This window comes from Tamandua tetradactyla, chromosome 13 (assembly GCF_023851605.1).
Source record: "Tamandua tetradactyla isolate mTamTet1 chromosome 13, mTamTet1.pri, whole genome shotgun sequence".
NCBI lineage: Eukaryota > Metazoa > Chordata > Mammalia > Pilosa > Myrmecophagidae > Tamandua > Tamandua tetradactyla.
In genome coordinates this window covers 23,571,072-23,597,975 of record NC_135339.1, presented here as the reverse complement: position 1 = coordinate 23,597,975, position 26,904 = coordinate 23,571,072, and the positions used below count along the sequence as shown (strand labels likewise).

At 49.9% G+C, this 26,904-nt stretch overlaps 2 protein-coding genes across 3 annotated transcripts in view; both read left to right on the top strand.

Annotated features, from left to right (window-relative positions):
- The window catches only part of LOC143653725 (NAD(P)H pyrophosphatase NUDT13, mitochondrial), a 205,336-nt gene that overhangs the window by 124,514 nt on the left and 53,918 nt on the right, over positions 1 to 26,904 (top strand). The gene's annotated exons all lie outside the window — the stretch shown is intronic.
- On the top strand, positions 607 to 25,266 carry LOC143653343 (uncharacterized). The gene is made up of 6 exons (XM_077124453.1): positions 607 to 910; positions 19,079 to 19,486; positions 22,442 to 22,511; positions 22,844 to 22,922; positions 24,100 to 24,183; positions 24,950 to 25,266. Exons 1-6 carry the CDS (start codon positions 607 to 609, stop codon positions 25,031 to 25,033), a joined length of 1,029 nt encoding a protein of 342 aa, XP_076980568.1. The 3' UTR covers positions 25,034 to 25,266.

The window sequence follows — 26,904 nt, the reverse complement described above, 5'->3', positions numbered from 1 at the left end:
CCTGGGGCCTCTGGACATAGCCCCTCAGACCCAAACAGCATGCAGTGTTTTTGTTTTTTTTTTTCAAAACAATGATTACTGCTGCTGGGATCAGAAGGAGAAGAGGGAAAGGTGGGGAGGGGGGAGGGAAGAGGAAGTTTGGCGTTCTCAGACAGGTAGACAAGCATTAGCCCTAACCGGTTGTGGGCTTTTCTCAAACACAAAAGTCTGAAGAAGCACCACGCCTTTGAGAAAAGGCCCCGTTTCTTTCAGTCGTTTACATTATGCTGTCACCCCTCCACATCCCACAGCCCATGACCCAGAGTCCCCACCCCGGCGCTGCTAGCTCTTCTACCTGCTGTCCCCTCGCCGCTCCCAGCCCTCAGCCCCCCTCCCTTTGCCTGTGCAGTAAATGCTTCCCCCATATGTAGCTTGTCCCCCAAGAAAGTATCAGCCTAGCTTGCCCCCCAAGAAAGCATTGGCTCTTCTGTGAAGCGTTCTGAGAGCTAAGTATTTTCTTCTGTCATTGTAGTCAGCATCCCCTTTTGATCGGCCATTTCCTTTGAGGCCCCTGGAGTGACTTTTTCAAAAAGACAGCAGCCAGTAAGCCTGACAAGTCCTTGTGGGATGGGCAGGACGGGCTCAGGCCGGTGGCCTGCCTCCAAGGGGCGTGCTGAGGCCCGCACCCTCGTCCAGCTCACAGGAAACCCCTTTCCCCAGGGAGCAGGGGACCCTTTCCCGGAGCTTTCCCAACCCGCCGTCACGCCCGCCCGCCTGCAGCGATGCTGGGAGGAGGGACCCCTCTCTGCAGAGGGGCCCCGGGCACTGCCCACGGCCATGCTGCAGGCCCTTTGTTCCCGGAGCTTCCCTCCCCCTTCTTCCCGTTGTGACAGACCCATCACACTTAAGTCTCGAGGGCGCCTTGGCCCTGGTGTCCAGCAGAAAATGGCCCAGAAGCAGAACAATCCTTCTTGCTCACCAGGAGGATGGAGGAAAACAATCTCCATCCAGGGAGTGGTGGCCACCCAGAGGCAGGGACCTTGCTGAGCAGATAGAGGCGTGTGATCAGGAGCCACTGCCACTGCCACCACCACTGAGCTCTCCCCTCAGCCCAGGGACAGGGTCCATGTCTTATTCACCTTTGTTCTCCTGTGCTCAGCACGTACTGGTGTGCAATGAATAAAAGGGGTGCATGGTGCTGAGAGGGCAGTCCGGTTCAGAACCAGGGAGGGGGCACATAAGAAGGAAGGAACTCTCCAGCATTGATTCGGGTTCAATGAGAGCTCTGGCCTTAACAGGGGCTGGGGATTCGGGCTGTAAATAGCAACTAGACCCAGTGGACCCAATGTCAAGATGGGACTTGTTAAGAGATGGAACAGAGGTGACCTGGCTTCTGATGCTCACCATCCAGAGACTGCCTCTCAGTTCCCAGCCCTTTCCTCTCATCCGAGCTGTGCCCATCAGGCAAGGCCGATGGTAAACCCGCTTTCACTGGGAAGCCCACCTGTGCTCGCACGCCAGCCCCCTCCACCTGCACAGAAAGGAGCTTGCTTTTCTCTTAACCCCCAGAGCCAGACCAGAGGGCCTGCTCAGGTGTGGAGATAAGACGTGCCCCAGGAAACAAAACAGAATCAGCAGCAGAAATCAAATGACCAAAGGAATCTGTGTACACTTCTGCTTGTTGGTATATGCATTCACTCCCTCTGGAAGGATTCCTCAGCAACTTATCCACTTCTTGTTATGCCAGTGGCTTGTGTCTGGGGAAGGGACTGAATGTTGGGGGTTAAGGGTCAGGAATAAGCAGTGAGTTTTATCTTTCACTAGATGAGTAACTGTTTTGAAAGTAAAAACACTCTACATTTAAATGGGATGGAAACAGGATTTCTCAGAGGAAAAGCCATTCGTTCGATACCTATTTGTCAGGAAGTATACAAAGAGAAAATATGGAAACAAAAAAGGGCAAGAAAGAGGACTCTGGCAAAATTAGAAAGAGAAAAGTGTTTAAAACTCCCCTGACTCCATGTGAATTTGAATTTTTAGATCAAAGTCAGTCCCGAAGTGTCCCTTTGGGGACCCTCAATTTATTCAGGTCTTGTCAGCAGCCACCTAACTGCTCTCTCCCTCTGACCACTCCCCATCTCATCCACCTCCAATCTGTTGGGATTGCCCCCACCTCCCAGATCTGATCCTGACATGCTTGATTTAAAACTGCAATGGTTTCCCAAACTGTTTCCTATGGAAGGCACTTCCAGAATCTTGGCTCTGTTTCTAGCACCAACCTCCACCAGTTTCCCCTGAGCACCTGGTCCCAGCACTGCAGAGTGGAATGTTCCAACATCACTTGCCCGGCGTGCTATGATCTGTTTATCTGCTGCACCTCTGGCACGTACCCTTTTTTCTACTCGTCTTCGGGTTTCAGCTCAAATGTCACTTCTTCTGTGAAGCTGTGCACAACTTCCCCTAGGAGAGTTTCTCTCTCCCACGGGGCTTTGTTCAGGCGTCGAGTGAAGCGATATTTATGTTTCATAATGTCTGCCTCACCCGACAGGCAAGGCCAATGATTGTGTCTTGTTCATCTTTGTATTCCTAGCTCCTGGTGCCTAGACTCCCCTCCATGGAAGCTTCACTGGGTGCTGATACCACCTTCGCTCAGATAACTTCATTTAAGAAGGAAGAGAGAGCTAAAAGCTCTCTCAGCCCAAAGATGCCCCATCATTCCAACTTAAGGTCCCCTCCTCTCCATGGACCTCAGTCTCAGAGGCATTGCTTTTTAAGATGGTACCCAGACAAGCCAAGCCCTCTGCTGGCTAAAGCTTATTCTATTGGGCTCTTTCAGGTCCAGGTTGCACGATGTGGGATGCCTGGGTTCTTGACTGGCCAAAGACAAGCCCCTTTCCTTACTATTCTCCTTGTCCTTGATGGGTCTTGCCCAGACTGGTTCCAAGGTCCTTGAACAAAAATGCCAGTAGCTCCATATCCGGTCCCAGGACTTATTTGGCCCCTAAGCCAGTGTCCCAGACCTGCAGGAGGAAAGTAACACAGTAATCACACGCTTGGTTCTTTGTCGACATTCTCCCAACTGGACGCCACAGACAGGAGTTTTGTGTGAAGATGCTGTTCCCCAGCCTCGAGGCGGGACGTGCTGTGGCGCCCTCAGGGTCCCCTGCAACTGTTGTGAAGGTGACGCACCTCCCGGCTTCAGCACCTCCAGGATGCTGCCGGCGTCTCACGGGCAGGCAGGGCCCTGAACCCTGAGCTCACTCCTGGCGCACTGTGAGTGCCCCGTAAGGAAGTCAAAATGAAACATCATCAGGCGACAGAGCGGGGCCAGTCCAGGGGCCGTGGAGAGGTGTCTCCTTCCCAAACCCAGCGCCACCCACCCGCACACCCCCAGCTCAGCGAGGCCGCACCTGGGCAGGCAGGCGCAGGAGGAGAAGGCGCCGAACCCTCCCCGCCCCCAGCTAACAGGGCATGTCTAATTTTTCAGAAGCCCAAATCCAAGAGCCTTCAAAAGAGTCTGTTTTAGGACACAAGCTCCTAGAAGGGGCAGATATTCCTTTTTGTGTATTAGCAAGGATAGCATTTTTTCTTCACAAATTGTATCTTATAATGATGATACTTTTCTAGATGAACAAGTATTTCTGATTGATTATTTTAGGAAATAATCCTAGAACATAAACCCTGTGCCAGAAATGTCTATCACCTCAACAAGGCAATAACTTTGTTTGCCTCCAATGCTGACTCCTGAAAGGAATCCTTCCTAATAGTGGGAAATTAGAGTACCTTCCTGAGGTCATGGATTTCATTCTAATTTTAGACTTTCATTTGGTTGCGATGGCTCAAAGAACCATATTCGTTGCTGCTCTCTTCCCATCCAGGGCTTGAACCCTAACCAATCTGTCCAGGGACAGAAAACAAACACACCACCTATCAGGGAAATTTGCCCCATTTTCACCCATCATGCTTATAAAACCTTCCTTTACAGCCAATAAGAAGTTGCCCCAATTCTTTGCCAACTCAAAAAAAAACAATGACAACTGCAAAATATGAACTGGCTTCCTGCTTCGTATGGGTGTTATGCACGTGACTCTGTCCCAAACCTTACATTTGATGTCTACTAAAGGGCGTCGGCACATTTTTGTGTGAGGAAAAGAGACTGGGCTTTCTGTGGAGTGTCTGCTGGGATTAAGCATGGGCCCTTCCGCTCTTAGCTTCTTGGGGAAGGAGGAAAATAATCTCGACCCAGAGAGTGGTGGCCACCCAGAGGCAAGGACCCTGCTAAGCAGATACAAGCGAGTAGTCAGGAGCTGCCACCACTGAGCTCTCCCCGGGGCGCCCAGGGTGTCTCCTGCTCAGCTGCGCAGCAGGCCAGGCTCCCAGGAGACCAGAAGCTTCTCGAGGCAGGGTCCATGTCTTATTCACCTTTGTTCTCCAGTGCTCAGCACGTACTGATGTGCAATGAATAAAAGGGGGGTGCATGGCGCTGAGAGCTCAGTCCGGTTCAGAACCAGGGAGGGGGCACGTAAGAAGGAAGGACTTCACCCAACTCCCCAATATTGATTCAGGTTTGATGAGCACTCTGGCTTTAACAGGGGCTGGAGATTTGGGCCGTAAATAGCAACTAGACCCAGTGGACCCAATGTCGAGATGGGACTTCTTAAGAGATGGAACAGAGGTGACCTGGCTTGTGATATTCACCATCCAGAGACTGCCTCTCGTTTCCCAGCCCTCTCCTCTCACCCGGTTTGTGCCCATCAGGCAAGGCTGATGATAAACCCGCTTTCTCTGGGAAGCCCACACACGCCAGGCCCCTCCACCTGCACAGAAAGGAGCTCACTTCTCTCTTACCCCCAAAGCCTGATGCCCAGAGGGCCTGCTCAGGTGTGGAGATAAGACGTGCCCCAGGAAACAGAACCAGCAGCAGAAATTAAATGCCCATGGAATGGCCCTCTTATCTTTTTCTGTGTTGTGTGGCTTTTCTCCACAGCTAAAACTGAAGGTCCTGAAGAGTTAGACAATGTCTTCCTCTTATCCCCTCCCTGGCCCCCAGTCCACTGGGCTGGACATATACAGTTTATAAGTCTCTGCTCTGCAAGAGAAGGGCTCCCCAGAGGGCTTGGGGCCATGCAGCCGGCCTCCCCAGTGCAGGGTGACCCAGACATAAACCCCCTTCCCTGTTTCAGGAAGAGGCACCTTCTAGGTCTCTTCTTTCTCCAAAATATATTTGTGGGAGGCAGGGAAGAAAGGGTGGGCCCTACGGCTTCAAATCCCAGTTTCACTTTCTAGATGTGTGATTTAGGGCTGATGATTTATATTCCCATGCTCAGTCTCCTTCTCTTTAAAATGAAAATTCAAAGGAGGCATTTTTCATAAGAACCAGAGCGATAAAACTCACAGAAGAAAATGTAAGGAAGTATCTTTAGGGCCGCATGTTGGGCAATGATTTCTTAGACTTTATACCCAGAGCATAGACAACAAAAGGAAAAATACATAAATGAGAGCTCATGAAAATTAAAAGCTTTTGTGCATCAAAAGGACTTTATCATGAAAGTAAAAAGAGCCTACTCAATGGAAGGAAATATTTGGAAACCACTATCTGATAAGAGTTTGATATCCAGAATATAAAAACAAATCCTTCATGGAGCTATAAACCATACCAAACTCTGAAATCTGTTCTATAACTGCTTGTTACAATGTACTTTTAAATGAATTGCTTTCTTGTGTATGTATTTTATATTTCACAATTAAAAAATGTGTTTGAAAAATAAAAAATGAGGAATCATTTTCAAGGTCATTGTAAATGTACAGATAATACACGTCAAGTCTCTGGTGAACAGTAGGCCTTTAATAAAATAAGAAGTCATTGTCACTTCATTATTAGAGCAAATAGACTCAGCCATAGTCCGAGGCACTCCAGGTCTGTGCGTGGAGAAGCCGAGCTCCCGAATGTCAGCAGCTGTCCTTTTTCCAACTGGCACCCCGACACCCTGGAGGAGAAGCTGGCCTTACTCAGAAATCAGCGGGGGATCCCCATAAGTTAGGGGAGGCCGCATTGCCTGAACTGCTGTCTCTTCTTTAGTGATTTTCCTGTCTGCTCTCTTCTTGTTGGGCTAGCATACCTGCCTAAAACAATCCTCTCCAACCTCTAGTACAATTTTCTGGGGGTCGGGCAATAAAACCTGTTGACGCTAACAGCCGAAATATGTCATGAAGGCCTGCAAGGGCTTTTTCTATCCAATGTCATGAACTGGCACCTGGGCTTTGCGGCACTTATTTTCACTGTTGAAATGCGGGTTTTTCCTTTTTGGCTTTGCTATAAAATACCTGATATTGCTGATAGGTCAAAGAATCCTCGAACTTGAAAGCCTGGCTCAGCTCAAGATGATATTAGCTCAATCCTCCATGCTAACAACCTGATAGAAAAGTCATGCCCATTTCTGGGCGTAAGTACTGTTTACCTCCAATCCAGTCTGTTCTTCTACAATGATGTCCAGCATTAAATTTAAAAGTTACTAGATGTACAAGAAAGCAAGATAAAGCAACCCACTGTCAAATCAACAGAACCAGACTCAGAGATGATCCAGGTCTTAGAACTATCAGAGGGAACTTCAGAACAAAAATGGCTAGTATGTTAAATGATCCAGTGAAAAGGGTAGACAACATGCATAAACAGATGAGGAATTTCAGCAGATGCAGGGAAATTATTAAATCAAATGAAAACACTAGAAACAGGAAACATGATGTCAGAGTTGAAGAATTACTCTTGACAGCCCGGTAGCAAACTGTACATAGTAGAGGAAAGAATCAGTGGATTTGAAGAACAGGTCAAATAAAAACAATCTAAATTGAAACACAAAGAATAAGGGGGAAAAAACAGAACAGAACTTTCAAGAGCTGTGGTAAAATGTCAAACAATCTAGCATAATTGGAATTGAAAAAAAGAAAGAGAACAAATATTCAAAGCACTAATGGCTGGGAGTTTTCCAAAATTACAGACAACAAAGAATAGATCCAAGAAATCCAGACACCACAGAAGATAATGGAATCGCATTTCAAAGTACTGAAAGAAAAAAAAAATAACCCTGTGAACCCAGAATTTTATATCAATGGAAACATCTTTCAAAAATAAAAATGATGTTCTTCAAAAGGTTAAACCTAGAATTACCACATGGCCAAATAATTCCATTCTTGGGCATATACCCAAATGTATTGAAAACAGCTATTAAAAAATGCGTGCACATAAATGTTTATAGCAGCAATATTCACAGCAGCCAAAATATGGAAACAACCCAAAGGTTCATTAACAGATGAATGGGTAAAGAAAATGTGGTATATCAATACTATTCCATTATAATGGAATATTATTCGGCCATAAAAAAGGAATGAAATACTGATACATACTATGACACAGATGAACCTCCATTATTCTGCGTGAAAGAAATCAGTACAATGGGTTATTCAATTTATATGAAAAAGTGGTTGCCAGTAGCTGCAGGGTGGGGAAATGGGGAGTGACTGCTGAAGGGGTATGGGGTCTCCTTTGGGGTTGGTAAAAATGTTTTGGAACTAGATAAAGGTGATGGTCATACAATATTTTGAATATACAAAACGCTTCTGAATTGTACACTTTAAAATTATTAATTCTATGTTATATGACTTTCACGTGAATTTCTTTTAAAGAAAAATCACAGAACAAAAAAGAAGAAAAAACAAAAAAAGTTCTGCTTTAAAGTAACTATGTCCAGGCCCTTAAGTCATATGGTATAGAACACTGCAAAAAGATATATCTATATTATCAATAGATAAGTTATCCTCAAGAGGTGGCTTAAGAAATGGTCCTTGGCTTTAAAATGTCTACAAAGAAAACCTGGCAATGAAATACACATAAATAATTTACAAAGGTGAAGTAAAGACTGTTTCATACCACTGAAAGCTAAGAAAACATATTTCCAACAGGCCTGCATTACAAGAAATATTAAAGAAAATTCCTCAAGCAGAGGAATATGATACCAGATGGAAATTTGGATCTATAGAAAGAGATGAAAAGTTTCAGAAATGGTGAAAATGAAGGAAATTTCTAATGTCAGTGTATTCAGATGCAGTAGCCTGTTCATCTGAACAAACAGTTTACTTCTCAAGGCCCTCCTCTCCTCGCTGTTCACCAATCCTCAAAGGTTATAGCCTGAACTTTGCCATCCCAATCTGTTTCCCATCTGCCTTAAACCACTGGAGCCCAGTTCCTCAAGCTTTACAAATACCCACCTTCTTCTGGCTTTGCCCTTCTGGAACACTGCTAAGACTCTGTCCAAGCGGTGTTCTCGCTGACTGCAGTGAGTTCACATAAACTTAGCTTTGCTTTACGTTTTTAAAAAGGAACAAATAAAACAACATATACAGTATGATCCCATTTATGTGTTAAGAGACTACATGCATGTAAATGCATAGAAAAGATCTGGGAGGTGCCCCCTCCCCGCCAGACCCTACAGCAATCACACTGGGCAAAGAGCATAATGAGAGGTTCTGGAAACAGAGGGATGTACCTTCATGATTAGACCCCCATTCAGCCCCATGGACCTTAGGAGAAATTCGCCCACTGTAAGCAGAGTCTCTAGGGAGGGGAGCAACGGTGGGCCAGTCCTGCCGAGATGCTCTGGAGCCAAGTACAGGGGACTGGGAGAGGAATCCCTCCCAGGCTGGGGTGCAGCTGCTGCAGGCGGGCCCAGCTCTGCTTGATCAGATCTCACTGAGATGAGGCACCCACTCAACCTCTGAACAACTTTCCCTCGAACCTAACCCAGCCATCCTGGTCTGGGCCAAGAGGCATGGCTGCCACCCCAAGGAGTGTACCCCGAAAGGCAAGCAGCCCCCGAGCAAGTGGGCATACTGCTGTCATTCCATGAATATCTCAAGAGGCCAGGCTCAGGTAGAAGCCCCCCCCCCCCATTTTTTTTCCTGCTGTTTCCCTTACTTCTGCGTAGTTAATCATTAAGAAATGAAAATTAAATTGAGACTTCATAGAGAAGTCCATCTAAGTTGATAGTGTTATCAAGTAGGCTTTAATCGGCCATGGTATCCACCCACTCCGGTACTGCTCACCTCGGTGGACCCAAAAATACATTTCCAGGAGTCAGTTTCAGGGGGCAAGAGTGGACTCTGCCTCATTCCAGTTCTCTTTGCCGGAAGCAGTCCTGCGCTGGGGGGCCAGGGCTGCGTGGCTCAAGGAGCAGCCCAGGTTGAGGGGCTGCCACCTGATGAAAAGAGCCAACAAGGGACATCTGGGAAAGGCCCGGGGGTCCTTCTGATTCCTCCGGACCGCTTAAGGCTGCCACCGCTTAAGCCAGGCGTCAGTCCTGGGGGGCTGTGTAGGAAGTTGTGCCGGCCAGCCTGGGCACGCGGTGCAACGGGGGCGGTGGCCGGCCAGCTCCTCCCCATCCACAGCGGACACCTGCCTCCGGGAACTCCCCTCTCCTGGCCAGGTCCTGATGACCCTTTAGGTACTTGAAGTCAGTGACCACACGCCTCTGAAGTGGCTCTGGATGGGTCCTAGGGGTTTGCTGTCAGGCCGAGCCATGGTCAGCCCACTGGGGACAGCCAGGGGGGCTCAGGGGTTTGCCCACGTCCCACCTCTGAGCGAGCACCATGGCCGGCTTCACGCACACGGCTTGCACTGTTTGCATTTAAACTTGCTCTCGACCTTCTGCTTCCCGGATTCCTGGGCAGGCCCAGGGTCTCTCCCGGGGAGTCCCTATTCCACTTAAGTTATCCAGAATCCCTAGAGGTTGCTCAGCCTTGTATCGACCCCTGGCCTCCCGGCAGAGGAAAAGCAAGAGAACCTGCACCATGGCCATGGGTTTTCAGCTGTCATTGATACACGAATTTAAGCTGCACGAAGTGTTAAAAATGTATACATATATATACATTTATATAGTACTGGTTTGCCTGGGGGAGTAGATTTTTTTTAATGTTTCACCAACAAAGCTGCCATTTTCAAGGGTCCTGCTGCATCTGTGTGCATGCAGGTGGGAGCCTGAGCCAGAGCCCTGCACTTCCAGGAGACTATGTAGAGAAGCCCGTCCTAGTTGCATCAGCGGGGGACGAGGGGCTGCTCTGCCCTGTGCATGGATAAAAGGCCTTGGACCAAGCTCCCAGCTCGGGGGAGGGAGTGTTTCTGTGCACCTCCCACCCCTGTTTGTTCTTAAGCCTTAGGCCTCCACAGACAAATGCTCCCAGGGAGAGTTCAAGAGTAGGTGCCTGGCCTGGCCTGGCCAGCGAGCCTAGAGGCCAAGACAGAGCAGCTGTGCGTAAGGAGGATCACAGTAGCCCCTTGAGACCGACGCAGGCATCTGAACCATCAAGAACACCATCCTATTCTTGAGGACAAGAGCACTTCTCCCTGCTCAGGGTCCATGGCTGGCCATTATGCTGTACAGAAGTAGCAGATGGCCCTGTCTGCAGGCCACCAATGGGGCCACAATAAGCAGTGTGTGTGGAGTACAGGGTGACCCTTTGCCCTTGGAGTACAGGGTGGCCCTTTGCCCTCCGAGTACAGGGTGGCCCTTCCCCCTTGGCCTCTCATGCCCCCATGGTGGAGGTGGACACAGGCAAGGCTGGCTGTCTCAGGCCTGCAGCCGTGGCACCAGCCAGACCACCCAGAGAGCACCCCGAGGTCCCTACTGCCCCCTGGGCAGGGCCAACAGAAGCTGGAAAGGCAGTTTCCTGCCCTGGAGGATGTCTCCTGCTTGGCCTCACTGAAGGCTGGCCAAGCTCGAGGGAGGGGCTCCATGCCCCGGTCAGTTTCCTCTATCCTCCCATGCCCACTTCCTTGCTGGGTCGGCACACCTGCCGGCTCTTCAGACACTTGTCCCCCTCCTGGGCTTGGCATGGTCATCCAGGCCTGGCTTGGGGGGACAGGTGTTCTGGGGGGACATTTGGAAGCGTAGACTCTGGCGCTGCCACTGATTAGCTGTATGACCTTAGGCAAGTTACTTCTCTGTGCCTCAGTCTCCCTGTCTGTAAATGGGTTACCAGTACTTACACAAATAGGGTTGGAATGAAGACTAAGCTAACCTATGTCAAGTACTTAGGAAAGTACCCAGCACATAGTAAGGGCCATATAACTGTTATTGTTACCAGTGCTTCCTGAGGGCCTCCCCCCTGCAGTTGTTGAGAATCTCTGATGATGTGTTGTGCTTCAACGCCGGGTAGCCAGAGAAACTCACCCTTACGCCCTCCCTTAAACCTCTGTTAAGGGAGGTAGAAAATGGTAGAAATGTGATGAGGGGTAGGGAGGCTGCATCCTACAAACCCTGCAGGCAGTCTGGGTGTCGGGGAGGCTGAGTCTCCCACACAGGCACAGAAGTGCTCTGCAAAGGGCTCTGAGACTGTCCGTGAGCCAATTCCCTTTATCTCTGTAAGTCTCATTTTCCTTGTCCTGACTTTGGGAGGCTGGGATGAGATAATCTCCAGTTTTCCTTTCTTTAAGCACTGACATTTTAGGATCTGGCTTATTCTAAGAGGGCTCTGAGTAAAGCCCACAGTCAGGGGTTTTGGAGTATGCCTGACAGAAGAAACCCTCCCCAGAGACGGGTTACCATGGGAAGGCAAAAACTGAGTTAATGAAAATCAAGATCATGAGAGGGCTGGTTTTCCAGATAACTAACCCTGACGTTTCTAAAGCACCAAAGCTTTGAATCCTTAAAGACGAAAAGAGCTTTAATGTTTTTGGCATCCACGCTCTCCTACCCCCACCCCCCTCTCCAACCCTGCCTTAAGGCAAATTTTCAGTTACAAACTGAATCTTAAAAAGTGATGGATGGAGAAAGAGAGTAGATACTGCGGTGGTAAATCCATTACGGGAAGAAAGGAAGCAATTCTGCTAAGGCTCCCCGCCTTAGCTCTTGACCCAAATGCCAGTTATGAGACGCTCACTTTATGATTTGTTGGCTGTACACTGGTAATTTCCGTACATGGCACGTGCATGCAATTTTTCCCAGTGATAAAGGACTCAAAGAGCAGCAAATGGGCTACTTGGGCAGTTGCGGTAACCAATGTTGTGTATAAGATACTTCGTGTGTGCAAAACAGCACAGCTTGAAAACCACTGCCCTGGTCCCACCCCCGTGTCCCCGACATGCCTTAGTGGACATGAGGAGGTGCCACTTCAAGGCAACGGAGCCCCCCATATCATGACTGCATCCAATGACTGCAGCACCCCCATTCCCCAGGAACCCCAAGGAGACACTTGACCGGGGCTGTGTCCAGGCAATGACTGGGCATGCAGAGGTGGTAGCATGCCAGCACACGCCTGCCAAATGTGGGCTCTTCAAAAGAGCCATTTCTGCTGGGGGCGTCTTTGTCGGCCTGGTTGAGATTTTCTCAGAACTGCGCTGCAGCCTGAGGCTTTCCATTCAGTACCCCCTTGCTTCTCTCACTTTGCGGGACCCAGACCCACCTGCAGTCACAAGGCATCCTGGCTGCCTCCTGCTCCCTCCTTTATCATTTGCAGACTTCTCTCCCAATAAACCTCTTTTATGTGTAATCCCATCTAGCATCTGCTTCTCAGAGAACCTGAATAGACTCCTGCCTTAACTTCAAGGCCATTTTCCTCTCTGCGTACTTGAAAAAATTTGAGGCCATCCTGGAAATATGGTCTTGTGTATCTTTTCATATGTTGTGAGCATTTTCCATGCTATTAAATGTTCTTCAAAACAGGCTTATAAGACTGTCACATGATACTCTGTTATGAAGGCACCATTGTTTCTTTCTCTTCTGTGGGTACATTTAGACTTGTGGTGTACCTTTGTTATGTTTGAAGCTGCCCAGCATCTTTTGAGCATGCTCCCTCCATTTAGAAAATTTCCCATGTGAATAGGTCCTGCCTCTCCAAGCTGGCAGCCCCAATTTGCTTTCCCAGACTCCCTTGCAGCTAGAGTGCAGACACAGGACTCTACCAGTCACGCCTGCAGGGCCCCTGAATTAGAAATAGAGCGGTGAGCTGGAAGGGGTCTGTTTTCCGTTGACGGCAGCAACAGGGATGCTTGGCTTCCCAGGGCAGCGGTCCCTGTTTGTTCTTCATCCTCCAGCCAGCCATTCATTATCTTATTGGTTGTATGGAAGTAGCAGCTCCATTTATAGAAAGAGAAAATAAGAATTGAAGAGATAATTAAAGGCTCAAAATGACTCATCCATTGTGAGCAAATCCAAAGGGGCATCGAGGCACTCTTGATTCCTGTTCAGGTGTCCCAGAATTGCACACAAGGTGACTGATCAGTCCCTGAGAGGCTAAAGATAAACAGTTCAAAAAGGGGGAATGCTGGAGAGGTAAAGGTTTTATGAGACCTGTTTGGCAGCAGGGTGTAACAGGAGGAGCCTGGGGTTTCTGGCTGGCGAGGGGTCTACGATGCTGGCTTCAAAGCTAGTCTCTTCTTTAGGTTGTCTCTTACTTGGCTGTGCCTTTGGTCAAGCAACCGGGTGCATTTCCACGGGGCTCATTCTCCACGGTTCTGTTGAGAATAAAACTAGATGACGCTACTTCTAGCAGAAAAAGCTATAGAAAAGCTACTCCACTAATATAGAGCTGCTTAAATAAATGATGACACGTTCATCCAAATAAGTAGTGTGTGTGCAGCTGTTTAAAAGAATGGGGCAGACACATGCATTCTGACGCACACAAAATCTCCCTGGTGTTGGGTGGGGAAGAAATAGCAAGTAGGTAATTCTGATTTTGGTAGGGCAAAAAAAAGCGGAGGGAGGTCTGTTTCCTTTTTTGTTTATTTGTTTTTGCTTGTGTAGACATACAACTATAACAGTGATTACTTCAAGGGAGCAGAACTGGGGAGGGAGCCACAATATAGACTCTTCTGAGCTTTGATATAAAAAAAGTTCAGAGTCCACCCTAAATTTTTCTGTAATGAAAACTTAAATACCCACCACCTCAATCTAAAACCAATGACATTGTGCCCCAGAGTCATGTTGATACTTTTGGCTGAGCCGTCTCAAAGGAAATGACATTATCCAGTGCACTTCTGAAAAGTTGAGCATGCATTGCATGGCAGATTCCTGTACCAAATTCCTACAGCACCCTAAACTAATAATTCCCCAGTAACGCTGAATATGGTCCATATTCAAATTTCCTCTATTGTTTCCCAAATGTCTTCTCTAATAACCTTTTTTTTTTTACTCTAAAGATCCTCCCCTCCCCTCTACACACACCTTCTTCTTTTTTTTAAATGCACATCATTGAAGAGTGTGGGTCACTGTGTTGTTAAAACAGCCCACAGTTTAGATTTGCCTGATCCTTTCTTGACAGTATCTTTGGTGTCTCTTTCTTCTCTTCCCTAAACGTGCTGTAAATTGGCAGGTGGACTTCAAGATTCGACCGGCCGCACGCTGCGCAGTTTTCGCTGGCCCACGCTGTGGCTCTGCGGCTGACATCCCCCCTTCCCCCAGCGGGGTCGGGGTGGAGGTGGGGGTTTCGCTGTCACTGGTGCTGCTGGGTGATCCCGGGGGCAGGTGGGACTCACCAGATGGCTCACATGGCGTCTTTTACTTTTAAACATTTCAAACTCTGCTACACTGCTTGAATTTTTTTTTTTTTTTGCCATGTGCCTGTGTTAACCATTTGCAATTAGAAAGATGGTTTCATTTTTTTTAAATGGAAGTTGTTGTAGTCGAGAATTTATTTTACTCTCAAATATGTGCTTCCAAGTATGCAATCTCAAGTCAAGGTTTGGATATCTGCCTTGATAATATGTATATCAAGATAATGTTCTGTTCGTTTAAAATAACAAGGTCTGGTCCTATTTTCATTAAGAAAAGAATTTTTTTTTGAATGAAAGAATGCTACAAATGAATGCTGACCATTCATTTTGTTATTGTTGTTGAACCATGGGGAATTTCAAATATATAGTATATGAAAGTTGCCCAGTATATATGGCACATAGTAATGTCAGGTCTCAGAAAATAAAACTTGACATATAAAATGGATTCTGCGGCATGGGGTCCCTTCAGTTTCTCTCCCTCAGCAGCTCTTCTGACAGGACCTAATGTGCTGGCATGATAGATGAGCATAAATTTGCCAATGCCCCACTCGCCAGAGGCTGAGAACATCGGCTCAGCAGCGAGACTCTTCTCTGTCGAATTCAAGGAGAAAGCCCCCGGCCTCCCATAACGCTGGGGCATGCGTGCACGTCCCCTTCTATGTACGGAAATTATCAATGCGAGCCCCAAAGCCAGGGATGAGTCTTATCCCTCACCCCCGGCCCCGCGGTGTGGCATAAAGGAGGAATTCGAACTGGGCTCAACATAAAATATCTTTAAAAATGCTGCATTTACTATTGAGTAGATGGAAATATTAGTGGTCAATGAGAGGGAGGGGTATGGTGTGCATGAGTTTTTTCTTTTTATTTCTTTTTCTGGAGTGATGTAAACGTTCTAAAAAAAATTATCAGAGTGGTGAATATACTACTATGTGATGATATTGTGAGCCACTGATTGTACATCATACACGGAATGACTGTTAAGAAGATTCATGTTTGTACATTGTTTTGGTTCGATAATACAAAATCAATTAAAAAAAAGAAAAAATAGCTGCAGTGAAACTCTGAAAGCAAAAGAAAATGTTATTTTATTTTTTTGACAGCTCAATAAAGAAATCATTTGTATGATATCAGTTTTTAAAAAAATGTTGCATTTAAAACAAAATGAAAAATCATTCTCTGTTCCCAGTTGCCTATGAAAACCGGGCTATGCGAGTAGTGAGCGCCGCACCAGGGGTGCCCTCCCAGCCACCTCTGCTCTGAGGGCTGTGCCGCATTTTCCGGCCCCTCCTTTGCCAAAAGCAGGGTCCCATTAGATGGGGACCGCATTCTCCCCACCCTGGACCACCGGCCCGGTGGCTGGCTGCACTTCTGGCCTCAGCTATCACGGCCAAGACGGTAGTGACCGTGTTCCCAGCACAAAAGACACCACCAGCATTTTGGTGTTTTGTGTTATGTGAAAAAATTAAAATGCAGAAGGCTGATTTCTCCCATCACGGTGAGAAGGGGCGAGGTGGGAATTCACATTTGACTTGGTTTGTATGTGCATAGAGAAGCAACAGAAATAAAGGGACTGGTGAAAAAAATGCATTATCTTTCTGGGGTGAGGGGGATGAGTGAGGTACCTCAGTGTACACGACTTGTGAGTCTTAGTTTGGAGCAACACCTCCAGCCCCACCCAAACTCTTCAGGAAGGTCTGATCACCAAATCCTTCCAGAAAGAGGTCTTCTGGGCCAGGAAGGCTCTTTTCCTCCATCCACTGAGACCCTGAAATCCTTTGTTCCCCCTGCCCTGTCCACCGACGGCCAAAGAGTGAAGGCACACTTGGCACCTGGGGTGGGGGGCTGGGGGAGTGTCATCTGAGGCCTGTGGCAGTGAAACCACAACACAGCATGCAGAAGCCTTTCCTCCCGGCAGCCCTCACCTCCCCCACAGACTACCTCTGGCTTTTCTTCATCTCTGCATTATAAGGAGCAGCCTGACTTCTCATCTGCAAGGATACTCACTTGGACATGCATTTTTCAGATTCAACTCTGAGATTTTTGGTTTTAAACAAAAACAATTGTATTCACCACAAACGTGGAGAACCTTCAAGCATCAGCCTCCTGCAATCCACTGCCGTTGTCAGATCTGCCACATTTATGGGCAAGGTACAAAAAATGCAATTTTTTAAAATACACTGGATTTGGGAACAAGCAAACTGTTCAGAACATATAAGTGATGTTAGTGAAAGTAAACAGTTAACATACCTCAACACAGAAACATAAAAAATGCGACACTGAACCTCAAGGAAAAAAAAAAAAGCAACTTCCAAACTGCAAAAGTTAAATATATACTCTCTTCGTTCTAATTCTTATGGATAGCCTACAAAATAATAATAATAATAATAAGCTGTTGTTCAAAAAGAGAGCCAAGCGAGGGGTAAGGGGTATGATATGTATAATCTTTTTTTTCTCTGTTATCGTTTTATTTCTTTTTCTGTCGTCTTTTTATTTCTTTTTCTAAATCAATGCAAATGTTCTAAGAAATGATGAATATGCAACTATGTGATGATATTAAGAATTACTGATTGTATATGTAGAATGGAATGATATCTTAATGTTTTGTTTGTTAATTTTTTTAAATTAAAAACAGTTTAAAAAAGGTAATAAAACTGCTTTTAAAAAAAGTCCAATTAAAAAAAGAGAGAGCCACCATCACTCCTAGTGTAATGACAAGCGCCCTGACAAGCATCACTGACAGGATGAGTGGGTGCTGGATATGGGGGGGGGGGTGTGTGAGAAGCTGCAAGTAAGAAGGGGCTTCTGATATATCTCCCCATTGTTCACTCCCCCTGCCCCTCCTGCCCTACTCTATATTCCAACTTGCAGAAAGGAGCTGTATTGAACTTAAATCTGTGGACCCTATCACTGCTTGTGTGGGAGGTAAGAGCTGAGGATTCACCTGGTGTTCTAGTTTACTAGCTGCTGGAATGCAATATACCAGAAACGGAATGGCTTTTAACAAGGGGAATTTAATGAGTTGCTAGTTTACAGTTCTAAGGCCGAGAAAATGTCCCAATTAAAACAAGTCTATAGAAATGTCCAATTAAAGGCATCCAGGTAAAGATACCTTGGTTCAAGAAGCTGATGAAGTTCAGGGTTTCTCTCTCAAGTGAGAAGGCACATGGCGAACACAGTCAGGGCTTCTCTCTCAGCTGGAAGGGCACATGGCGAACACGGCGTCATCTGCTAGCTTTCTCTCCTGGCTTCCTGTTTCATGAAGCTCCCCGGGAGGTGTCTTCCTTCTTCATCTCCAAAGGTCACTGGCTGGTGGACTCTCTGCTTTGTAGTGTTGCTCTCTCTGAATCTCTCTGAATCTCTCATTCTCCAAAATGTTTCCTCTTTTATAGGACTTCAGAAACTAATCAAGACCCACTCAAATGGGTGGAGACACGTCATCCCCTAATCCAGTTTAACAACCATTCTTGACTAAATCACATCAACCAGGGAGATGATCTCATTACAGTTTCAAATATACAGTATTGAATAGGGATTATTCTACCTTTAAGAAATGGGATTTATATTAAAACATGGCTTTTCTTAGGGGACATGCTTCCTTTCAAACCAGCACACGGGGTGAAGGCAGGCCCTGCAGTGCAGCATCTACCCATACAGCAGCCTCCTCTCTCAGCAATGGCCAACATGCAGAAATGCAAACTGCTGGGGCCGCATGTTTCCATTTCCCACAAAATCCAGAAATCGGGATTATTAGATTAAATGTCCAATTTGTTAGAGTTGGGCCCCTGTATTTTGAAAAGACTTCAAACCTAACAGAACAATAAGCAGGCCAGTTTTGGCCCAAGGACCAAGAATGCCTCTGTCCTTTAAAACCTTGAATTTACAAGCTCTGCCCTGGATGGATGGAAGGGAGAGGCAGGAGGATGGGAGGCAGCTGGAACTGGAACTGTCAGATCCAAAGTCAGGCCAGTTCTTAGAAGAAATGCCCCTCAGTTCTCTTCCCTGGGACCCCACAAGTGCTGGGGCTGGAATTACCTGGCCTGGGTCAGGAGGCAGCGCTGGGGAAGGAATGGGGTTCAGGTGGACAGACCAGCCTGGAACACCAGAGAACTCCCTGAGGGACCAGCTGCCCTCCCCGTGTCTGCTGTAATGTTTGCCTCTGGGTTGAAAAGTCCAGGAGCCCCCCACCTACCAAGCCACCTGGCCAGGGGCTCTGCCCTGAATAAGCCCTCAGTATCTCAGTCCTTCCCACACTGGGTCAAGGAAGTGTCCACTGAGCCCCAGTGTGGGCCAACTGGGGCCTGGTGGGCCAGAAGGAGACAGGGGCTGACACGTCAACCCAGTTCTGAGCCACAGCTAAGACAGAGCCGCCCCTTCCATGCCGGATTTTCTGAGCAGCGTGCAAGGTGCCTCCAGGCTGCACTGGGCACCAAAAGCACAGAGAGAAGGAATAGCCGCCTAAGTGATCAGAAGCCCCATGGACCTCCAGGCCTGGGTGCCCAGCTCAGGCGTGAGACAGGGGTGCCTGGGGTGTGCTCAGTCAGCTCCTTTCTCACCTGTAAGCCAAGGCCTGGCTGAGCCCACTGCTATACCCTCTGACTATAGGGACCGCTGTGAGATTTCAGGGCCAGAAACCCCTGGCTGAGCCTGCCCCTAGTGAGGGGCCAAGCCAGGCATGTTTCAGGGACCCCCTCTCCCCAACACGAGGCCAGCCCAGCCCCCTCTCAGCCAGGACGCACAGGGGTGGTTCCCACACAGCTGCTTCCTTCCTGAGCCCCTTGAACATCCTCTGGGGATGCCCCACCCTGAACGGCCAGGCCAGACGGAGCACAGCCCGGGTCCTCCTCACAAGCCTGTGCCTTGTCCTTGCAGAGGAATACCAAGTGGTGCTTAGAGGAAGTGGCTTCCTGAATGCACAGGACAAGAAATTGGTTATTTGCCAGTTCAAGTTCAGTGACAACAGTTTTTCAGGTAATTCCAACTTCGATGCCTCTGAATCTCAAACCACCCCACGCAGGGCTGCGTTGCTTCTGAGGCAGCCACATCTTCCCAGCCCTTGCCGAACACTCGCTGTAGGTGCAGTGCAGTTGGAAGCAACACGGCAAGTGGGGGACAGGCCAGGCTGGGGGGACTGGCCGCCCCTCACCTCATCTGTGAAGTGGGGAGTCTGCAAACTCCAGTGAGCGTGTGGGAGCAGGGCTGAGCTGTCGGCCGAGGTGGGTGCAGGGGCTGGGCTGCCCTCACCGGGCGTCGTCCCCAAGAGCCGAGGACAGATGTGCAGCGCGCTGGCTGGTGGGAATCGTCGGCAGCCAGCCCGGGGCTCTGTGCCTTGCCTGGTTAGTAGCAGGTCCGAGAAAGGTCTGTTTGTCCTGAATTGAGGGAAGGAGACCCTGCCAGGCCTGGGCTTCAGAATCAGAGGCTCAGATCCCATTGAGCCTTCCCTTCTGAGCCTCTGTTTTCTTGCCTGTAAAATGGGCCTGGGAGTTGTTGCACTAACTAAGCAAGATCATGTATATAGATCATGATGTGCACACAAGGTCTTAATAATTGTGTGAAAATTTAAGGGGAAACCTGTGAGTTGGAAGTCCTCAGGCATGAGGCAGGCCCTGTGGACGGTGAGGGGCCTTAGGAGGCTGAAGGTCCAGGCAGGAGGCGCCTCTGAGCTGAGGTGTGGGGGTGGACTTCTACTGAGCCCGGGGACCGGTGGGCCTCCTGCCCCCTCCTCACCTCCCCAGCTGCCTCCTTTGCTCCCTTGAGAGCTTTCTGTTCAATGCGGCCATCTGGTCAACCCAGAACAGCTCCCCTCTCCTAGCACTTCTGGGCATCTCTGCTGCTCTCTGGGAGCACCGCTGGCCCTCCACCCTGCAGCGTGAGTGATGGCCTCAGGGACTGACCTTCCCCTTCCCCTGCACTTTCTCAGAGTGGCCTGGGGACCTAGCGCCCCATTAATACTGACCAGAACCAATCGGAGGACTCCCCACGGCGGTGAGGCTCAGTGCTGGAGACACTGTCTCTAGAAACCTCACAGCCGCCCCCTGGGGACTGCTGTGTGTGGGTCGGGAAACGGGGCCGGGAATGGAGCGGTCTGTCCAAGGGCTCCCAGCCAGAGTCGGCCAAGCTGGATGTGGCCCTGGGCACTGCGGATAAGGAGGGCGGCTTCTATTAACTGAGAAGCCAGGTCCAGGGGCAGGTGGAGCCCCCCAACTGCCCCGGAAATGCGTCCAGATCCCCGGAGGGCGGGGTGGGGGGGGTCTGGGCCCCACCCCAGAATTGTTGCTCAAGTATTTTTGTCAACTTTGACAGAAGAAAAGGAAACTGAACTGGAATTAAAGAAATTGTCGTGTCCCACAAAAATATCCCCAAAGAGACTTATTAGTTCCTAGAAGACACCCCCAAAGTTAAAAGGAGACTATAAAACATGAAGGGTTCAGGGTTATAACTGGAGAATTCTATTTCACTTCTGGTCTGTGATTTAAAGGTTAAATGCCCAGGAAGTAACACCTGGACACCACCCCCACCGAAATCAGTGAGCATTTTTAAACAAGCCTATTTTAAAAACCATTTTAAGAGAACCCCCTTTACATTCCCTCTCCTTGGGGACAATGTCCCCTGAGAGCACCTGTGGAGGGGTGGCACGACCCTGCAAACGGGCCCTTCTCCTGCAGCAGGCAGCGCGGCTCCCATCTGCTCTGCTCGCATCCTTTGTGGGTTGCACGGCAATGGGAGACCTGGCCTCCCTCTGCAGACAGACAGGTGGACAGCGTCGGCTCACCCTCATGCCTAGGGCGGAGCAGTGGGCCCGGGCTCTGGGAAGCAGAGGTTGTTGCTCCTCCAGCTTTGGGGGGGCCTGGGCACCCACCGGCCTCTGGAATCCTGGAGGGCAGAACTCTGAGGCCTCCGAGACCAGTCGTCCCAGCTGCCAGGGAAGCAGGGGACGGGAGCAGAGCGCTGGGAGCCACATCTGCGCAGGAAAGCAGGTTTGTGCTTGTCCCTTTACCCCAGTTCAGGGGCTTATGAACAGGTGTGGGTTGTGGACCCAGCAGGTTCCACCCCACAAATTATGGGACTGTTCAGAGCCTCGTGTGTCTCAACTCCCAAATCCACAAAGAAATAAAAGCAAAAGCCAAACCCAACCACCCAAAATCCCCATCTCAGTCTTCCCCCCACAGGAAAGGACACCACCATCCTCTCAGTCCTCTGGTCACAAACCTGGACATCCCCCGATTCCTCTTTGCTTCTGCCCCACATCCAGCCACCAAAGTCCTGCTGCCTTTATATCCAGGCCACATCCAGAATCTGTCAGCCCCGGACAGATTCACTGTCCTGAGAATAAGACCCAAACTTCCCATCCACGCTTGCTTTCTGCCTTCCTGCACAAACACAGCCACTTAGGACCTCAGGACCTTGGCACATGCCACACCCACAGCCTGGAACTTTCCTGCCTTTGATCTCTCCCTGCTGTTTTCTTCACCTTTTCAGGCCTAGAGCAGGCATCGCCTCCTCAGAGAGCCCTGATTTTTAATAGACACTTCAACAATGTGCAAAAGTTGTGAGACTCATCTACTGAACTTGAAGCACCCCTCACCTGCTTCCAGTAATTGTCAGCCATGCTGAGCTGGTGTCATTGACATCCCTGCTGCAGGTTATTTGAAGCAAATCCCAGACACTATCAATTCACATGCAAAAGTCCTAATTTCTCTAAATGATAAATTGTACCTGTAAAAGGAAGGACAGGTTATCTGCTCTAAGTAGCTGTCCCTTCACCTCCTTTCTCTGTCCTCCCTGTTTTCACTGTTGTCATAACACTTTTCACGCTGACATTTATTTCTGTCAGTGTCAGCTCTGCTTGCCGAGGGCAGGCAGAAGGTGAGGGGTGGAAGGACTGACAGGTGCTCTGACTTGCTCCTCATGTGATTTCTCTTTTAGATGAAACAGCCATCATTGTGCGAGAGAAAGTAATAACTTGCCCTGGAGTAGAACTGGAGGAACCTGGACAGTAAGTGCCCCAGTCTGGGGACCCTCATGGGCAGGAGACCAGGTGGGCAGTGTGGGTGATCTTTAGGGGTCCTGGATATAGACACCCTCGGCCGGGCACCCAGGGCACCCTCCATCCCTGCCCCACTGGATGGTCCCTGGAGGTGGTCAGGGATCCGTGTGGCTGACCTCTCCTGAGGACATCAGGAGGTGAAAGGGTACCTGCCTTAGTTTCCCCTCTCCACCAGCCTCAGAGGCCTTATTGGCAAAGCCAGTACACCTAGGAGGGCTGTGGGCAAAGGCCGGAGCCCAGGGCGAGACCTACTTGTCACCCTCTGCCCTCTCTGTGCTCAGGTCCATCGCTGTTGAAATCAGTATGAAAAATGGCAGTTTGCTCTTCAGGAACAACTTCAAAATCACCAGAAAGCAGTGTGTGAGTATCTGGATGGGGCAGCGGTCATCTCGGCCTGTTGGGAGCCCGGCGCTGGGGGCAGACACACCCCGGGGGGTCAGGCTGTCAGCCAGGGTGAGTGGGTGGGGTGGGAGGGGTCCCCCTCCGCCAGAACCGAGGTCCAGGACTCTGACAGCCCCTGGCCCCGCAGGACCCCAAGGCTGTCCCCTCCAGGTCAGGGTCCAGGGCCAGCAGGCTGTGCCGAGCCGTGAACTGGTAGCCCTGCCCTGGCCCGGCCCTCACCCCGCTATAAGCCTGCACAGCCCCCTCCTCCCGGGCCCGCCTGGTCCATGTCTGCTGCTGTTGTGCAGATGTGCTGGGCTCCTCCTTCCTCGGGCTGCTCAGCTGTCCCCTCTGCTCACTGTCCCTGACCCTGCAGGAAGGTTCTCTCCTGCGGTGGCTGGGAGCTCGGCAGGTCGGACAGGAGGCACTGGGGCTCAGCTCCGGGGAAGGTGCCCTGGCATGAAGGGGATACTGCTGGGGGTCAGCTGTCCAGAGCTCACGTCGGGTGGGCGTCTGGACCCAGGGCAGCAGACCTTGGGTGGGTGAGTGTGAAGCCCGAGCAGTGGTGCCTGGAGGGGCAGAGAAGAAAGGGGCCTGATGCCGCCCTCTGGGGTCAGGGACCCGCCTGGCGGACCCAAAGAGCTGTTAACACTCCGCTGTCTCGCACACAGATCTCCACGCCTCCCTTGCCAGTTCCTGCACATCCACTCACAGGTCATCAAATCGCACCCCACCCCACCCAGCAGTTCACCCCCACCCAGCAGTTCACCCCCAGCCTACCCTGGACTCACACATGCTAAAGGGCAGGAGCCACCCTGAAGTCCAAGCTCCTGGGCTCTCCCTGCAGCCAGCCTGTCTCTGGAGGGGGTGGTTCCCTTCCCCTCTTCCCCCGTGGGCAGTACCAGGTCCTCCCATACCCTGGCCCAGTGTCTGGTTTCTCTGAACCTTCCCTCCATGTCCCACGTGTCCTCCAGATGTGGGATATGGCCGTTTACCCTGGAAGGGCATGGAGCATGAGGCTCAGTGGGCCACTCAGGAGCTTTGCCCAGGGCAGTAGAGCAGGGGATGTGTAGAGGATGTGGGACCAGGCTCAGGTCTCGTGCGTCCACCCTCCATGCCAGGCCTCCATGCCGGACAACTGTGCTTCTCTTTCTAGGAGAAAGTGTGCCCGTCGCCATGTCCCATCACAATTTCCCCTTGCTGTGCATGCTTCAGATTTGGCTGCCTGAGGCACATGGAGGTAAGCAGGGCTGCCCCCACGCCCGGCTGGGGCAGGAGAGAGGGTGCCAGGTCAGGATGCAGAGGCCCAGCTGGAAGGCTCCCCCTGGGGGGAGACAAGTGTCCTGGGTGCCTGGGCACCCAGGCTTTACCTGCTGGCCCAGGACTTCTTTCTGGACTGTTCTGTCTCCCCACTTCCCACACTGGTGTCAGGAACCTGCCCCCAGAGCCAGGAATGGACTTCTTACCTCTTCCACACCTGCCCTTCTCCTCAATCACCCTCCTCCTCTTAGAGCTCCTGCTCAGCCCCCTGTGTCCCCCTCAGGAACTTCTCTTCCTTCCTCATGTAGCTCCTCTGACCTTTGAACATGTCCTCTAAAAGGAGCCCCTGACCTCTCCCCCTGCCCATCAGAATCACCATTTTGTTCCAAATTCCAAAGCTGGGTGCCAGAGCCTGCAAGCAGAACCCTGGACTTAGACGCCTCAGTAATAGGCATCTTGAATCAAATACACCTACAGCTTTAGAATCCTAGTGCTTTTTTAAAACTAGACATTGACTTGAACCTGGGGTTCTCTGGGAGCACACAGAAGGGGGCTCATTTATTTTTTAGGGAGCATGAAAGTCTCCCTAGAGGCACTCACAGCTCAGTCATTAACGGATTATGCACATTTGAGTGCTATATTTAGGCCAGGCTTTAAGGGCTTTGGTGCTGTCCAATAGAAACAAAATGCGAGCCACATATCTAATTTTCTTTCTTCTTTCTTTTTTTTCTTTTTTGCATGGGCAGGCACCAGAAATCGAACCCGGGTCTCTGGCATGGCAGGCGAGAACTCCGCCCCTGAGCCACTGTCGCACCACCCCACATGTGTAATTTTAAATTGTCTAGTGGCTACATTAAGAAACTAACAAGATTTAAAAAAAAACTAACAAGAAAAAGGTGAAATTAATTAATTTTCACGTGTCTTATCTAACTCAGTATGCTCCACGTATCATCACTTCAACCTGAAATCAATATAAAAACTATTACTCATCATTACATTCTTTTTTTCATGAGCTTGGTTCCTGTATTTTCATTGGAAAGAGTTGATCCATATTTACCTTTCCTAAATTTACAGCAAAAAATAGATTCACATTCCCACATTGTTCCACATATACTAAAAGTCTTCCAATAAATGAATTGATTGTTTTTAAATTTAATTATACAAAATCAAAACTTCAGGTCCTCAGTCACTCTGGGCACGTTGCCAGCGCTCAGTAGCCACACGAGGCTGGTGGCTGCTGGACTGAATATTGAAGGTACAGACTAGCATCTTCCATTTGCTGCCAGCCTCCAGCTCGCCACCCCTGCCCTCCAGCCCCACTTCTCCGGACCCCACCTCTTGCCAGGCCCTGGAAGGGGCCCCCGCCAGCACTTCCACCTCTCATCTCGGTTTCGAGGGTTGGACGAGCCGAGCCCTCCAGCCCTGACTGTCTCTGAATCTCCCTGTGCCCTCTGTCACTTCCGGTCCCTACAGCCTGTGAGGACTGATCTGTAGCCACGTGGAAAGTTGGCAGCAGGGCTGGTACCAAGCCCCACCTTCGTTTTTCCAAGATCAGTTCCCACAGCCCCTTCTCCCTGATCCTCCTGCGGGGCTGAGGCACGCAGGGAGGCCGATAAGGGGGAGGCGGCTTCCACGACGCTCTAAGACTCAACCGTTACCCTCGATGACCCACTTCTCCGGAGCTTTCCAGGCTATGGTGATCAGCCCCCTACCCTCGCCCTTTGGGACTGAACTCAGGAGCAGTGGGGGGAGTGACAAGGGGATATGGGCAGGCAGGCCAGGAGCACCACGGCTCACCGAGAGTCAAAGGTGTAGTTACCCCAGGAGAGCCGCTGTCCTGACTCTAATTCTGGGCAGCCAGCCTCCTTGGGCCTCAGTTTTCCCATCTGCCAAATAGGGTCCCCTCATTCCTTGAGAGATGGTGACCTCTGAGAGGACAGCGGGGTGAGCTTGCCTCATCCACCGCACAGCTGGGACTGCCTCCGATCACACCCCGAGCCCTTGCTCTGCCCTGGCCTGATTGCTGCGGGGGCCTAGGGAGCCCTATCACCGTCAGCACCTCCCCATCAGAAGAAAAACTGCTTGCCCTCTGTGCCTCAGTTTCTCCCCCTTTGGGAGACTTTTTGCCCCATACTGACCCTGAAAAGGGTGTTGTCCTTTGAGCCCAAATCACTACCTGTATCCGTATCTCCACACACCTCCAGAGAACACACTCTCCCTCTATCCTCTTGGCTCCTGCTGGCCTATATCTCCCCCTTGAATCTGGCTTTCTGCAGTTTGCAGAGCAAGACAGGTACGTTATGTTTGCATTTGCAGATCGGACAGGTCCAGCGAGCCCTGGCTGATCCCACCGTATCCTCCCAGAAAAGAGTTGTGTGACCTTGTCAAGATGGGGAAACGGAAGCACCTAGCACAGTGCCCAGCCCATGTCAGGGGCTTGATATGTTGAAGGAAAGCCTAGACTTGCTTAGTCTCCCAGCAGGAGCGAGTGGGTCCTTCAGGGCACAGGGTAGAAACGTGATGGAAGGATCTGGGAAGGGGAGGTGGCCACAGAGGAAGCGCCTGACATGATTGTTAAATGAACAATGAAATCTTCCCCGAATTGAGGCTCAGTCTACAGAAGCCTGGAGCTACCTGTCCCAGTGACCATGGGCCAGCAGGTGCCACGTGTGTGCCCGACACGTCCTGAGGGTGTGACACT

Bases quoted from the DNA above. Each gene is read 5' to 3' on its own strand.
- LOC143653343 (XM_077124453.1), top strand. From the start codon at position 607: ATGGGCAGGACGGGCTCAGGCCGGTGGCCTGCCTCCAAGGGGCGTGCT. The intron at 911-19,078 runs GTGTCCAGCAGA...CTCACCTGTAAG, and splicing joins TCGAGGGCGCCTTGGCCCTG to CCAAGGCCTGGCTGAGCCCA. The intron at 22,923-24,099 runs GTGAGTATCTGG...TTCTCTTTCTAG, and splicing joins AAATCACCAGAAAGCAGTGT to GAGAAAGTGTGCCCGTCGCC.